This window comes from Choloepus didactylus, chromosome 8 (assembly GCF_015220235.1).
Source record: "Choloepus didactylus isolate mChoDid1 chromosome 8, mChoDid1.pri, whole genome shotgun sequence".
NCBI classification, from domain to species: Eukaryota; Metazoa; Chordata; class Mammalia; order Pilosa; family Megalonychidae; genus Choloepus; species Choloepus didactylus.
Window position 1 is genome coordinate 103,215,470 of NC_051314.1, and position 15,000 is coordinate 103,230,469.

General features: G+C 38.4%; 1 protein-coding gene across 6 annotated transcripts in view; it reads left to right on the forward strand.

Moving 5' to 3' along the window:
• The window catches only part of TMTC1 (transmembrane O-mannosyltransferase targeting cadherins 1), a 289,639-nt gene that overhangs the window by 250,428 nt on the left and 24,211 nt on the right, over positions 1-15,000 (forward strand). For all 6 annotated transcript variants that reach the window (XR_005218412.1, XR_005218411.1, XM_037846482.1 and 3 more), the window contains 4 exons: positions 9,836-9,938; positions 11,927-12,062; positions 12,629-12,773; positions 13,733-13,870. Coding sequence is in view for 4 of the 6 variants with exons in the window: in XM_037846482.1 (XP_037702410.1) it covers positions 9,836-9,938; positions 11,927-12,062; positions 12,629-12,773; positions 13,733-13,870 (522 nt within the window). In the remaining 2 variants the exon portion in view is untranslated. The remainder of the gene's footprint in view (positions 1-9,835; positions 9,939-11,926; positions 12,063-12,628; positions 12,774-13,732; positions 13,871-15,000) is intronic.

The following is a 15,000-nucleotide window of genomic DNA, read 5'->3' on the forward strand; positions in this document are numbered from 1 at the left end:
TCTGGGACTTACTCTTCTCTTCTGGTTGTCCATTAGCATTGAGAACGGGCTGTACTCCAGCTTCTCAGATAGGATTGTAAACATTTACAAGCCCACAATCATTTTTGACCGGCCTGGTCTTGCCATAGATTATGTAGCTTGCATTACACTAGCAGTAAAAGAAATAAAAATTAACAGTTTATGACTCTAATCCACTGTAAATTTTTACTAGCCTCAGGTTTATAGCCTATTGAAAAACTCATTAATTAATTTGATAACATTTAAAATATTTTTCTTTCATGCTTTTGGGATATGACTTCACTCAATACAAGAATGAAAAGAAAATTGGAACAATAAAATATAAGGTGGAAGCACAGAGCAAGATTAAAGATCTGGGGTCAGTTTCTCTCCTCCTACAAAGGCCGTTTTTGGGTAGATTCGGCCACTCATGCTCTGGCATATGTGGCCAAGTCAAGTTGGACTGGACCTAAGCTTAAGAATGTATTGATTTAATGAGTCGGCATACATTTATTGAGTACCTGGGCACCACCAGGCACTAAAGATTGTAGAAATATCAAGATATGACCTTTACCTGCATGGATTTTGCGTCTAGAAGGAAGATTATCCCTAAGCAAAGATATGCCTCCTTCCTCCTCCAATATGTAACACGACTGTCACAAATGTTGCAAAAGGAAACTACTGTGAGAATAAGAGAGCCTAACCAAATGTAGAAGGGGCTTGTGGGGAGTGGGGGTAGTGGCCAACGAGTAACACTTAATCTGAGACCTGAAGAATTTATAGATATCAACCAGGTAAAAATGAGTAGGAAAACCTCTGGCCAGAGACAATAGCCCACGTGAGGGCCCTGAGGTGGGGAATCTGTGGTGCCTTCCTCTAATAGGGAGAAGGTCATGTGCCTGGAAGCGTTAAGAATTGAGGCAAAGGAGGCAGGAGAAGAGTTTGGAAAAGTAGGAAGCTGCAATTATATGCAAATTCAGGGGAATTTTGCCCCTTCTCTCCCAGGTCATCTGACAGTGTTATACCCCTGTGGCTGCTTGTTCATGTCTTACTTTCTCTTTCAGCTTTCATTTTGTAATTCTTGGCATTTCCTCTTTAAAGTGATTATTTCTCTCTTGCTTAAATTATCACAGGGATTGATCACAGTCTGCTGGATGATGAGAAAATCCAGGATTGGAAAATACCCAACATTTCTTTATGGGAGGAGCACCAGATTAATTGATTCATTTTAGTTGAATGTAAAAGAGATTAGACATCAAAAGTCAAGAGCATGTTTCTCATAAATGTCCATGTTAATATCTGATGGATGGAAGAACTGTAAAGGAAATAAAAGCAAAGGAGAGGTTAGCAAGGGGGCATCACTGCTTGATCTTTCGAGCTGGTGTGTCTTGAATAGTTTCTTAGAGAAGTCACCGGCATGAGTTTAAACTTCAATTGGTCCTAACTTTCCCAGATTTGTAATAATAGTCATTTGACTGATGGAGAGATACCTTATGATTTGTGTTCTTACATCATTGACTAGAGTGAACGTACTTCTAGAAGGAAGTTCAGACACCTTACTGCAATGTCAGAGCAGCAGAACAACTTGCCTGTGGTGGTAGGCCCCCAGACCTCTCTGTAGGTCCTTCAACACTTTGGAATACCACACCTTACACCTTCTGTACAGTATGTACACGTTGATACCAGCCATCCATTAAGCCAGCATTTCACGAAGTATGGACTGGGGACCCCTGGAGTCCAAGAAGTGCTATGCATTTTTTTTTTTCCAAAATAATACTGAGAAGTAATTTGCCTTTTGTACTCTCATTCTCTCATAGTTTTCTCTAAAGACTACACAATGCTTCCACAATTATGAAACAGCTATTAAGATACTCTCCTATTTTGCAACTAAATGTCTGGGTGAGGCTGGATTTTCTTCACAGCCTCAAACAATAGATTGAGTGAAGGTTTAAAATGTACAGAGTTGCTAATTGGGATGATGAAAAGTTTTTGTAATGGACTGTGGTGATGGTAGCACAACATTGTGAATATAATTAACAGCACTGATTTAAATATTTGAATGTAGTTCAAAAGGGAAAGGTTAGTTTGTATATATGGCACTAGAATAAAAATTGTTTTTAACAATCCATGGAATGTCACAACACAAATGGTGAACTCTAAGTTAAATCATGAATTACAGTTAATAGTACAATGCTTAAAATTTGCTTTCATCAGTTGAAACAAATGAAGCATGCCAATGCGAGGTGTTAGTAATAAGGTGTTATATGGGATCCTGTATTTTATGCATGATTGTTTTGCAAACCCACAACTTCTCTTTAAAAAAATAAGATTGGGCGCAAAAGCAGATATGGGAATTTAGCTGTCTTCTCTTAAGTCAAACATTGAAGAGATTTACAAAAAATATAAAATAATGCCACTACTTTCACTAAGTTATTTTGCTTGAGAAAATAGTTATTTTTCATATCAATGTGTTATGTTTCTTGTTTATTATTGTTTTAAATAAATTAATAAATATTTAAATATTTCTCAGCTTCATGTCTAATGTAGTAAATGTTGATAGATAAAGCCTCCATAAGTAAATGCTCTTTGGGGTCCTTAATAATTTTTGAAAATGCAAAGGAGTCCTCAACCAGGAAGTTTGCAAACTGCTGCATTAAGCAAATGTCCATTTGTTCACCAGATTGCTGCAACCTTAACCATCAGAAATGTTTTCCAAACATATCAGTTTCCAAAGAGAGTAAATTCCAGTCAGGGGTTCTTCACCTTTTCCAAGAAGACCTACCTTTACTTTCTCTTCCTTGAGGTAATAAAGCATGTGAGGTTGATTGAAGATAGCACTAAAAAGTGGGGATGTTGACTATGTTTTCTCTCTCCCTCAAGGCGCATTTTATCGCCACCCCACTGCCAATGTTTTTAAGCCACAGAGAGGACGTGGCTGAATACTGCATGTTGTTAATGGGCTGCCCTCAAAGGTTGATTTCCTGCTGAGGCAGCGTTTGGTTGGGGACTGGTGTACAGCAGTCAGTATTATTTGTCATATCTATTCTCTGGGCCATAATCATTTTTAATTAAGATTCTCCTATAAATAGTTTTATTTTCATTTCCTCTGGAATGACAAGTCAGTACAGACCAGCCAAATGACTTAAATGAAAGTGAGTGCTTGAAATTGAGTGTCGGGGAGTAGATACTACTACTTTTGAAGATAAACACATTGCCCTTCCAGAGAAGGTAGAATTTATTTTAAATAAACACCTTTCAAATATTTTTCTCCTGCAGTAATAAGCAGAGTTACCCATTCCTTGAAATTCAGAATCAAGTGAAAGGAAAGGCAAGGCAGATATTGCAGACATTTTTCATAGAGCCAGAGTCTCGAGGCTGCCCATGGGGTACCAAGGTTACAGGAGTGTGATTGCTTGCTCTTGACATGCCTGGTCTTTTAAATCCCATTATATCTTTGGACTTTGAAAATTGCTTTTCTAGTGGAAACCCAGCTCATAACCCAGAAATAGGAAAGAGAAATTTTCAGTGAAAAGCATGATCTCTTTGCCTGTTTTAGAGCAGCAATAAAATAGGAAAAAAGCTAAATTAAATCAGGTAAAACAGTATCTGCATTTGAAAACTGTTGTTTAGTGTTCTGTTTGACCTCAACAAGGTAGAGCATGAGGAAATCAATTTTATACCTTACAGGAAAAACACCTTTCAACTCTCCCAGACTTTGGTTATAAGCATGTTTTTTCAAGATCTCAGGTATCCACATACTTGAGATCTTTTTCTAGTGCATCTTTGTACTATACATATCCATGTACGTATTTTTTTAGCACATCTTTATACTATTCAGCTGCTGGAGCTGAGAGTAACCAGAGTCCTCAGACATTGGGATCATGACAGCTATAGAGTATCTGTCTAACCCCAAGTGTGGGGGCCATTCTTGGTTGCCTTCCAAGCCCCTTAAGCTCCCTCAACCCCCACCCCTGCCCCATGACACTGTCACGCTGCATTGCAATATCTATTCTGGTCTGAATTCTACTCTATTGTCTGTGTTTTTGAGCCACAGAGAGGACGTGGCTGTTCTGTCTCCACTCCGTAATTGGCATGTAGATGGTGCTCAGGAAATATCTCTTGAGGCAATGGATGGGTGGGTGGATTGATGGGTAGGTAATATCCAAAAGTATATTTGCTTGTTTTGATGTCAGAGATACCCTTTGCTTATTTCCAGAAATACTGCTCTTATCCTTTCCCCATTTCTCTGTCACTGAAAACCTAGGCTCTGTTCTTCTTTCCCATATAGCTATGAAATTTGGAGCTAGTCTGTAACCTCTTTGACTGAGTTTCTTCATTTATTAAAAATGGCAGTGAACTGCTATCTATTGACGATCCTTTCAGCTCTAATATTCTGTATTTTTATTCTGCTGAAAATATCATTCATTTTATTTTAATATTTGTAAGTTTTTATTTTACCATGACTATATGTTAGTGCCATGTAAAATAGAAAATTTGATCCTTTAAAAATAAAGACAACATGTAAAACACCCAGGTGAGATTTTTATCACAGGAAACTCAAGATTTTCAGGAACTGATTCCCCAGTTTTGGATTTGCCAGGTTATTATTTCTCTGGTTACTTCTAAGACACTAAATATTTATTGACTTCTTTTTCAGGAGATAATTGAGAAAAAGAAAAAGAAAAGACACTGGAGTTAGTTAATTATTTCTCACATAGAGTTACAGTAAAAGGCTTTATAAGACAGGAATTAGGAGTTGTTGGCTAAAATGCCACGTGGACTTGGTCATGATGTCTGATGTGGTTGCAGTAACAACTCTAGGTTACCTGAAATTGAGAGCATCCTGTACTTTGATCTTTGATACACTGGTCACTTTGGAATGTATTTTTTTAGTTGACTAGACTTTGAGCTCCTTGAATAAACATATTATGTTTTATTCATCTCCATGTCTTTGGCATATATCTCCCAGTGGTATAGGTAGCAGCACTATCACTTTTAATACTCCAAGTAATAATAATAAGGATAATAGCTGTCATTTATTAAGTGCTGACTGGGTGCTAAGCTTCATTCTAAGTGCTTTACAAGTTATAATCCATTTAATCCTCACTATGAGATAGGTACTATTATTATCCCTATTTTAGAGTTTGGGCATTGCGCCAGTTTGAATGTATTATGTCCCCCAGAAAAAGCCATATTCTTTGATGCAATCTTGTGGGGCAGAAATTTTAGTGCTGATTAGATTGGAATTCTTTGAGCGTTTCCATGGAGATGTGCCCCACCCAACTGTAGGTGATAAATCTGATGAGATAATGTCCATGGAGGTGTGGCCCCACCCTTTCAGTGTGGGCCTTGATTACTGGAGCACTATATAAGCTGAAACAGAATGAACTCAGTGCAGATGACAGTGACATTTTGAAGAGGAGCTACAGCCAAGAGGGACACTTTGAAGAAAGCATAGGAGCTGTAGATGAGAGACAGTTTTAAGATGGCCATTGAAAGCAGACTCTTGCTCCAGAGAAGCTAAGACAGGACAAATACCCCAAGTGCAACCAAGAGTGACGTTTTTGAGCAACTGCAGCCTAGAGAGGAATGTCCTGGGAGAAAGCCATTTTGAAACCAGAACTTTGGAGCAGATGCCAGCCACGTGCCTTCCCAGCTAAGTTTTCCAGACACCATTGGCCATCCTCCATTGAAGGTACCCGATTGCTGATGTTACCTTGGACACTTTATGGCCTTAAGACTGTAACTGTGTAACCAAATAAACCCCCTTTTATAAAAGCCAATCCGTCTCTGGTGTTTTGCATTCCAGTAGCATTAGCAGACTAGAACAGGCGTGGAGAGGGTAAGTCAGGTCACACAGATAGTAAATGGGGGTGGGGGTGGGGCTGGTATTCAAATCTGTTCTAGTCTGTCTGCATCAACTTCCAATGGCCGTCTTCAAAGTATCTGTCTCAGCTCCAGCTAGCTGTAAGCGACTTCTGTCTGAGCTTATATAGTGCTCCAGTAAACTAAACAAGGCCCACGCTGAATGGGTGGGGCCACACCTCCATGGAAATTATCCAATCAGTTATCACCTACAGTTGGGTGGGTCACATCTCCATGGACACTGAACCAATAGGTTCCAACCCAATCCACACTAATATGTCTACCCACACAAGATTGCTTTTTCTGGGGGACTTAAATATACAAACCGGCACAGCATCCATGTTGTCAAACACTGGAGTCTGAGTTTTAATCACCCTGCCACACTCCATGTAGCCATTGCAGTTAACCTGTGCTGAATGACTAGCTAAATCAATAAATTCCCAATAATACCAACTTTTGATATCAGTATCAATTGGAGTTTTATGTAATTTGTGTTCTTCCTATCTCCGTTTAACACACACACACACACACACACAATGTTGTCAGTCCTTCAGTAGGTGATAGCTTCAGAAAGTTTTTCTTCTCTTCAATAGGTTGAAAGGAAATATTTTGAGATTTCCATTCATCTCGAACTTCTTTGAGTTTGGCCGTTTGTGGAATTTGAAAGCACATATTTTGAGAAACATGCATTTCCATTTTTGCTGGACTGTGGATTTGTAAGTCAAAGAGACAAAATTTGCCAAATTCAAATCATGTTATATTCCCTAGCCAGTACTTAAAGTGTGGATTCAAGACGATGTCACTGTTGTCTTTCTGGGTCAAATCAGCTTCAGCTTCTCGATTTGTTGCTCATCACTCAATGTCAGTATCTAACATATTTTTATTCACAAGCTTAAGGTTTCATGTCTAAAGAATTGTTTTGCTCTATATTACCTTTGGTGCATGTGGTTGATTGTTCAGTGGTAATTTCTTGGGTTAAAGTTATGGAATGCCAATATGCATCATAAAGAAAAATTTACTATGTACTTTATGCTGAATTACTTCCTTTTACCTGACCTTTGCAGAGGCACTAAGAAACTGTAAAATTGTTTACTCATAAGTAATTGTTTGAGCCTGGATATTTTTGACTAATTATATGTTATATTCTAATATTCTAAAAGTATGATATGATGATCTCAGATGGTTGTGAAAAAATATATGGTTTGAATCTAAAAAATAATTCAGACTTATTAAAGTATATTTAATTAATAGATATGGGTTCCATGTAAGAAGCCACACCTCACCCCCCGCAGAGCATGATTTTCCATTTAGGAAAAATGAAGGTAGGTCCCTCAGGACAACTAGTTTCCCCTGCCTGGGGTTGTAGGCATGAATGAGGGGGTTCTCAACTGAATCCAGGGCATAAAAGGCTGCCTCAGCTCTGTCTTTTGCACTTGACACTGTCATATCTATAAAACAAGATTCCCGCTCTGCTTCTGTGGACAATTTGCTGGACAAATGGCTTAAAGCAGGGCTATTAAAATTATCTCTGGGAATGGGGCTGGGGTGGGGAGTTATTGCTTAATGGGTACAGGGTTTCTGTTTGGGGTGATGAAAAGATTTCCATAATGGATAGCAGTGATGGTAGCACATTGTGAATGTAATTAATACCACTGAATTGCATATTTGAAAGTGGTTAAAATGGGAAATTCTGGGCTGTTGATGTGTTACCAAAATTAAAAGTTTTAAAAGAATCTCAACCCTCCCACCCCCAAAAAATATACTGGTGAAGGGAGGCAGGGGAGTGGTGAGGACATTGATAACATGGTGAAAACAGCTATGAAAGTTAAATTGTTTGTTGATCCTGTCTAAAGTATGATGAGAAATGAATTAGCAGCAGCTACATAATTCTGAGTTTCTGTGGATCTTGACACAAATAAATCAAATTAGGAGCGAAAGGAAGTATTTATTCAGACTGTGCAAAAGTCCTTGAGAACATTGTAGGTACTGGAAACACACTGGGCAACTTGGCGAAAGAGGAAACAAAGTAGTTTTCAGTGGTAATTCGTTTGGACACCAGCTCTGTGCGATGCATTGTCTAGGCCAGCACTGGCCAATAATAATAGAATATGAGCCACGTATGTAATTTTTAATTTTTGAGTATCTTTTACTTTACAAAGTATAAAGAAAACTGTGACATTTGTTTTAATAGTATACATTTAGTTATCCCAATATATCCAAAATATTATCATCTCAACATGTAATCACTATGAAAATTATTAACAAGCTATTTCACCTGATTTACTAAAACTTCTAAATTTGGTACATATTTTACACTCACATCTCAAGTCAAACCGGCCATACCTCTATAGCTCAATAGCCACATGTGGCCAGTGGCTACCTTATTGGACCAACCAGCTCTAGGCACAGAGTGACAAATTCAGTTGCCTATAGGTGTAAGCCAGTAATGTAAATGAGTAATTGTCCAGGACCATGAACTGAAGAGTGGATAGATAGAAGAGGGCAACAGATAATCATCCCATGCTAGTTGCTGCTATTATAGGAATGAGGGCCGGGTGATGCTAAATCTTTTAGTTTTTCAGCTGGAATTTTATGTGACCTTTCCCAGTAAAGCAGCTAATTAATATTGGTTTAAAACACTGAGTGAGTCTTGACATTCCTTTGGGCTGTATCCAGCCTGCGTGCAGCCACTGTATATTCAGGGCATAGGCCTTGCGAACTAAGCAGAAATAAATCCATCTTCAAAAAATCAGTGGAGGCAGGATGTGCATATTAACACCTTTAATAGAAGGAAAGTGCAGTAAGTAGGGTAAGGGAACTGTAGGTGACAGTCTTGAATCTTGAGAGCAGAAGATGGACCAATTAGGAAATGGTCTGCAGAAGATGTGGCAGTTGTCACAAGCAGGAGTTGGCGGTGTGCCTCTCGGAGGGGACAGCTTAGAGATGAGAAAACACAGGTTGGATAAGGGAAGTAGCAAGCAGTTTGGTGGTCTACAGATATACCTCAGGTAAGGAAAGTGTCTTCGTTTGTTTAGGGCTGCCATAACAAAGTACCACAAAGTAGGTGGCTAAAACGACAGAAATTTATTGTCTCGCTCTGGAGGCTAGGAGTCCGAAATCAGGATGTCAGCAGGGCCGTGCTCTCTCTGAAACCTGTAGAGTAGAATCCGAATCCTTTCTTACCTCTTCTAGCTGACAGAGTTTGCCTGCAATTCTTGCTGCTCCTTGGCAGCTGCAGCCCTGCGGGCTCTGCCTCTGCTGTCACGTGGCCTTCTCCCCCTCATGTTTGTCTCTGTTCTTATAAGGACACCAGTCATATTGAACTAGGGCGCACCCTAAACCTCATCTTAACCAATTCCATCCGTAACAACCTCTTTCCAAATAAGAGCACATTCTGGAGTACTGGGGTTAGGACTTCAACATATCTTTTGGGGGACGTGATTCAACACATAACAGAAAGGATAAGGCAAAGCTCTCTCCGTAATCTGCATCAGCCTCCTCTCCCCACTTCCCTCAAAAACCACCCCAAATAAACCCTACAATGTAGGTAAAAAGCACGTTAGCTATTCAAAAGCCGCTATGAGATGAATCCCCCAGGCCTCTCACCTTCCAGCCGTATCATCACCTCTAAAAATATTCCTATCTTGATGTATCACCCGTTTTCTTCCAGGGAGTTGCTGGGGTGAAGGGCATCCCATTCAAACAATTATTTTGAGGCCTTTTCCAATAGTTGGGCATGTTGTACAGGTCTAAGTCCATCAGCTGGTTTGTCCTCAAGGAACCAAATGCCAACATGAAATGGAGGTATTTGTGCATAATTAATATTGACTTTAATTCAGGCAAAGGACGTAGTGTTTATCTTGGTGCCTGTTGCATAGTTGGTGCTCAGTAAATTCTTTTCTGTTTTTCCTCTCTCATTATACAGTGTATTGCTTATTTTTTTAATTTTCTAATTTATTTTTCTTTTTTAAAGGAGAGATTTAAGGAAGCTGAGGAAATATATCAGGCTGGAATAAAGAACTGTCCAGAGAGTTCAGACTTGCACAACAACTATGGGGTTTTCTTAGTTGATACAGGTGAGTGAAATTAAAGAGAACCTGTTCTGCTGAGATTAGATAATTCTATCAATCAAGTAAAGTGGAAGTAACTCAAATAATACCTTAGAAATAAAATTCACAGGGCTTGGCAGGAAGCTCCGACTGTCGACAGTCACATTGTACCTCGGGGCTGTGATTTCTCTAAATCTTCAAGCTCAGTTTAGTAAATTCAGTGAATTCTTCCCAGGTTTTATAATCATATCACTAACAAAAAGTCCCCAGGTGGTCAGAAGTAGGCTGGATGATTTACGGTCCTTTCTGACTATCATTTATACAAGCTTGTAAACCTACAATGATGAAATGTTCCTCTACATTGATGCAGAACCTGCATTAAATCTAGCCACTATCTCACGGTAAATACCTTTCCACAACTGATAAAAAGCCTCCAGAATCCTCTCATTGTTCCACACTTAATGTCCATATTATTATAATTGATAGAGTGCTCTCGTATGACAGGTGCTATATAAAATATCCCTACTCCATCTTATTTAATGTAAAACTACTGGGCAGCGAGAGTCTTTTATGATTTGTGCAGAGCCCCATGTACTGTTGGCATGTAATGAATACTTATAAATAATGAAAAGAAAGAGGTTTGACTTTAATACAAAAGCAGCACTTTGTTCTCATTGACTGCCAGAGTACTTGACTACAGTAAACTTCACTTTTAATTATTTTTAAATTTTAAATGGTCAAAGAGGTTTTTATTTTCTAGGATATTTTAAAGTTCTATTTTTTGTGTTCTGATATGCCTAGAAAAATTAACCTTATTTTTTGCATATAAACTTGTTGTGTACTGCCACCTGCTGGTTCACTAGCAACATTTTAATAAATTAGGTGATATATTTACAAAGGAATAAAAACCAGAAGAGACCCCTAGTTCCCCTGAGCCCTCCTTCTTCTACTTCAACAACATCCTGTCCCACAACCCAAACAAAAAGTACTCATCAACCACTCCATGTATCTCTGCACCACTGTTTTCTCTTTGTATTCATGTTTTCATACTTGTAACATTCTCCCAATCCCCAGTGACCTATCTGTAGATCGGTAGAGTCTATCTGGGCACGTCCTAATCACACTTGCATTCAAAGTATGTGCACTTGAGGAGATTGCTGCCCAAATCATAAACGCTCCCTTCCACTTGGAATTTTATACTGTCCTCAAGTTCAGTCACTTAGATATAATTCCACTAGGAAGCTTCTTTGGAGGGCTTCCTCAGACTATAGAGACTTGATTCTAGTTCTAGTGTGTACCCTGACTTGCTCTAGAATCTTTGTCAAGTCACTTCATGGCTTTGTGCTTTAGTTTCTGTACCTGGAAAGTGATTGTTTTGATTATTTTTTAATACCTCTTAAACAGCTTAGTCATATCAAAAGGCAGCTGAATGGTGTCAAAAATACCTGCAAAGATCTTATGAGGTCACATAAATAATAGTATTTTAAAATGTTTAAGGCTTTGGACAAACAAAAGGAGAATTATTATTATTTTTAAATTCCCATTAAATAAATACTATTTAAACAGAAATGTATGATTTGAAAAGAGACCTTCAGGTTATAGCCGATACATATTTATAGCAATGCCTTGATTACTATTCCTATTCTCATTTTTTGTAATGACAGGCAGTAATATCTTGGATATATAACAGTCTTTGATAATCTCAAAACTTCATATTAGCTAGAGTGAAGGCCAGACCAGAAAACACATTGACTAAAACCACAAATAATAAAATAAATAGGTTTGGTTTTTGTTACTTTTTAAAATATATTATTATGACTTTCTTTGGAAGTAGAAATGAATAGTAAAATGGTCCTGTGAAATGATAAGGAGTACAAGCTGAAATGCAAGCTCATTTACATATTGAATAATTGATGGCCTGACTCTAACAATGAGGAAAGTTGATACCACACAAAGAATGGAAAAGCTTGCACTTTTTTAAAAAGAAATGTTCTGCCCTTACCAACCCGTCACAGGCTCTCCAGAGAAGGCAGTGGCCCATTACCAACAGGCCATCAGACTTAGCCCAAGTCATCATGTGGCCATGGTGAACCTGGGGAGACTCTACAGGTCACTGGGAGAGAACAGTGTGGCTGAAGAATGGTACAAACGGTAAAGTTCCTTTTCTTTATTTTGCAAGTTGCTCAGAGTCTCATATTTGCCTTTCAACTTTGTAGCTAGGTGAATCAGAGTAGTGACAATTTTTGCCAATTCAGGTGATACAGATGCTTGCCTCCAAAGAGAGCAATACTACTGGATAAATGATATTCCACGTAATGAGCTTTTGCCTGCTGCTGAGAACATGATGCTAAGCCAAGGTTGGAATTTAATTCCCACCTTAGTTTGTCCATTGTTTTCTGAAGCTTTGGACTGCAACACAAACTACAAATAGCAAGTTCAAAAATGGAAATCAATAAAAGACTATGCATACATCAGAACGAGTACATCACCATTAATGGAAAAGACCCTTAGGGCGGAGTTTCCCTATTAGAAGCTTATAGAGATGTTCTTATTCACAGGATGGCATCATGATCATTTTTGAAACTTCTTGACGTAAAAACAAAGAACATGTTGAAGCACAGTCTTAAGCCATGGGTAGTTCTCTCTAATCTAAGTTTAGACTTTTGGAAATGTGCCTATTAAAATAAAAGCGTCAATTTCCTTGTTTCAAAACTCAGCGCACTGCAGGTGGCACGCAACGCTGAGATACTGTCGCCTCTGGGAGCTCTGTACTACAACACTGGCCGCTATGAAGAGGCTTTGCAGGTTTACCGGGAAGCGGCTGCACTTCAGCCTTCTCAGAGAGAACTCCGCCTGGCACTGGTGAGATGTCCAGGGTATTATTTTCCTCAATATACTAGAAGATTAGAACTAAAGAAAAGGAAGCTGGGATCATAAATGCAATGTGCAATATAGGGAGCTATTCTCATTAAGCCTCAAAACTGGAACGAGAATGCTGTAGCATATTCATTTTATGAAAGTTCATATAACCAATGTTAGAGCATGTACCAAAGACACAGACACCAAAAGTACTTGTTTTTTTTAATAATTTCAAACTTTCAAAAGAGTTATAAGAATATTAAAGAACTCCCAAATGCTTAACTCAGATCTATCAATTGTTAACATTTTGATACATTTGTTTCATCGCTTCCTCTATGTATATGTGTGTATGTGTGTGTATGTGCATATATACATATTTAAGTATATAGATATAGATATATACATATTACTAACACATACTATTTTTTTCCTGAACCATGTGACAGTTAGTTATAAATATTATACCCCTTTATCTCTAAATAATTCAGCATCTAGTTCCTATGAATAAGGGCATTCCTTAAATAGCCATAGTATAGTTATCAAACTCAGGAAAGTTAACAATACCAATAATATTGTTTATTTCAGGTCTTGGAGCTTTACTCTTCTTTTCATTTAACATGCAATAATTCAAACTTATCTTGCTACAAATAGTGCTCTGTTGCATCCTAGGAAATTATTTATCTTCTGACATATTTAGTCAATTTTTTTTTAAAAGCACAGATTTCATTGGATGTCTTTGGTGTTCCTGCCATTTATACACAAATGCACACGCATACCTAAATAAACAAATGACAACTAAAACCTTAAACTGATAATTCAGCCCGCTTTGTGTGTTGTGTGTGTTCAAATAGTAGCTGAATATTTTTATCAGGAGTGTTTTCTAAATGCCTCTATTCAGGGATGCATGACTTGATAAGGTCATTACAAAGTGTCTTCTAAGCCAGGGTCATGTGGTTTTTCAGGCTCAGGTTTTGGCTGTGATGGGTCAGACAAAAGAAGCTGAAAAAATGACCAATCACATTGTGTTGGAAGAGACGGGATGCCTTGAATGCTATCGCCTTTTGTCAGCGATCTACAGCAAGCTGGAGCTCCACAACAAGGTAGAGACATGCTGTTTACAGTTGTCTGGATTCACAGGTAGAATATAATATGTGCCTAAATGATTCACCAGTCTGCACATTTACAAGACTGAGCAGTTATGAATTTAATCAGTTGGCATATCCTATCTCATGGAAGCTGTTCACAGATATCCCCTTAACTCCTAAGATGTCCTCTTGGAAAAAAAAATAACATTTTCTTTGCTTATCTTTGGTCTAAAGATTGTATGTGGTATTATCTCAGTTTGTTTTCAGCTTACTCTCTAATAATAAAGACTATCATTTGTATGCTTCATTATTCTCCCTGTTCCTTTCAATATATTGTTTTGTTTAATCCTCAGAACAACCCTGTAAGTCAGGTCAGTGATCCTGTGTTGCAATTATTATTGTTTTTATCTCCTTTCTAAAAGACACATAACCAGTAAATTCATGAATTAACGCAACAATGATTTGTTTAATACCTGTTATATACCAGACACTGTAGTAGGTCTCATGAATAAAGTGGTATGAAAAAAAAAACACAAAAATCTCACTGCCTTTTGTCCTCATGGAGTTTATGGTCTAAGAGAAGAGACAGGCATTAAACAGGTAAGCACAAACCGTGTAAAATTATAGCTGTGCTCAGTGACACCATGAGGTCAGGTTCCTCTCTGGAAGGATGTGGAGGTGAGGGATGAATGATGGACAAGAGTTATTAAGAGCATCCTGGGCAGGGAAATAGCTCATGGAAAGGCCCTGTACCTGCAGCAGGAGGGAGTGGACTGTCTGAGGGTAAAGCATGAAGAAGCAGGAGCACAATTTGTGATGCATTTGCTGAGGTTGATGGGGACTAGACTCCACAGGGCTTGTGAGAAGATTTGGGGTTTTAAAAAGATTGAGCAACATAATCAGATTTGTTCTTTGACATTATCTCAGGGAGCAAAGTGGGCAGTGGATGCTGGGACAGAGCGGGCACTGGGATCCCAGAGGAGGCTGCTGGATTGGTCCAGATAGACAGGTGGGCAGGGAAAGACTTCTGATCCCAAATGTTTTCTTTGCCATGTATCACATGACCTCCCTGTAAAGCAATTGGGAACATTTGGTGGTCACCAACCTATAAATGGAAAACCTGGTGATTAGGGGAATTATTTTGT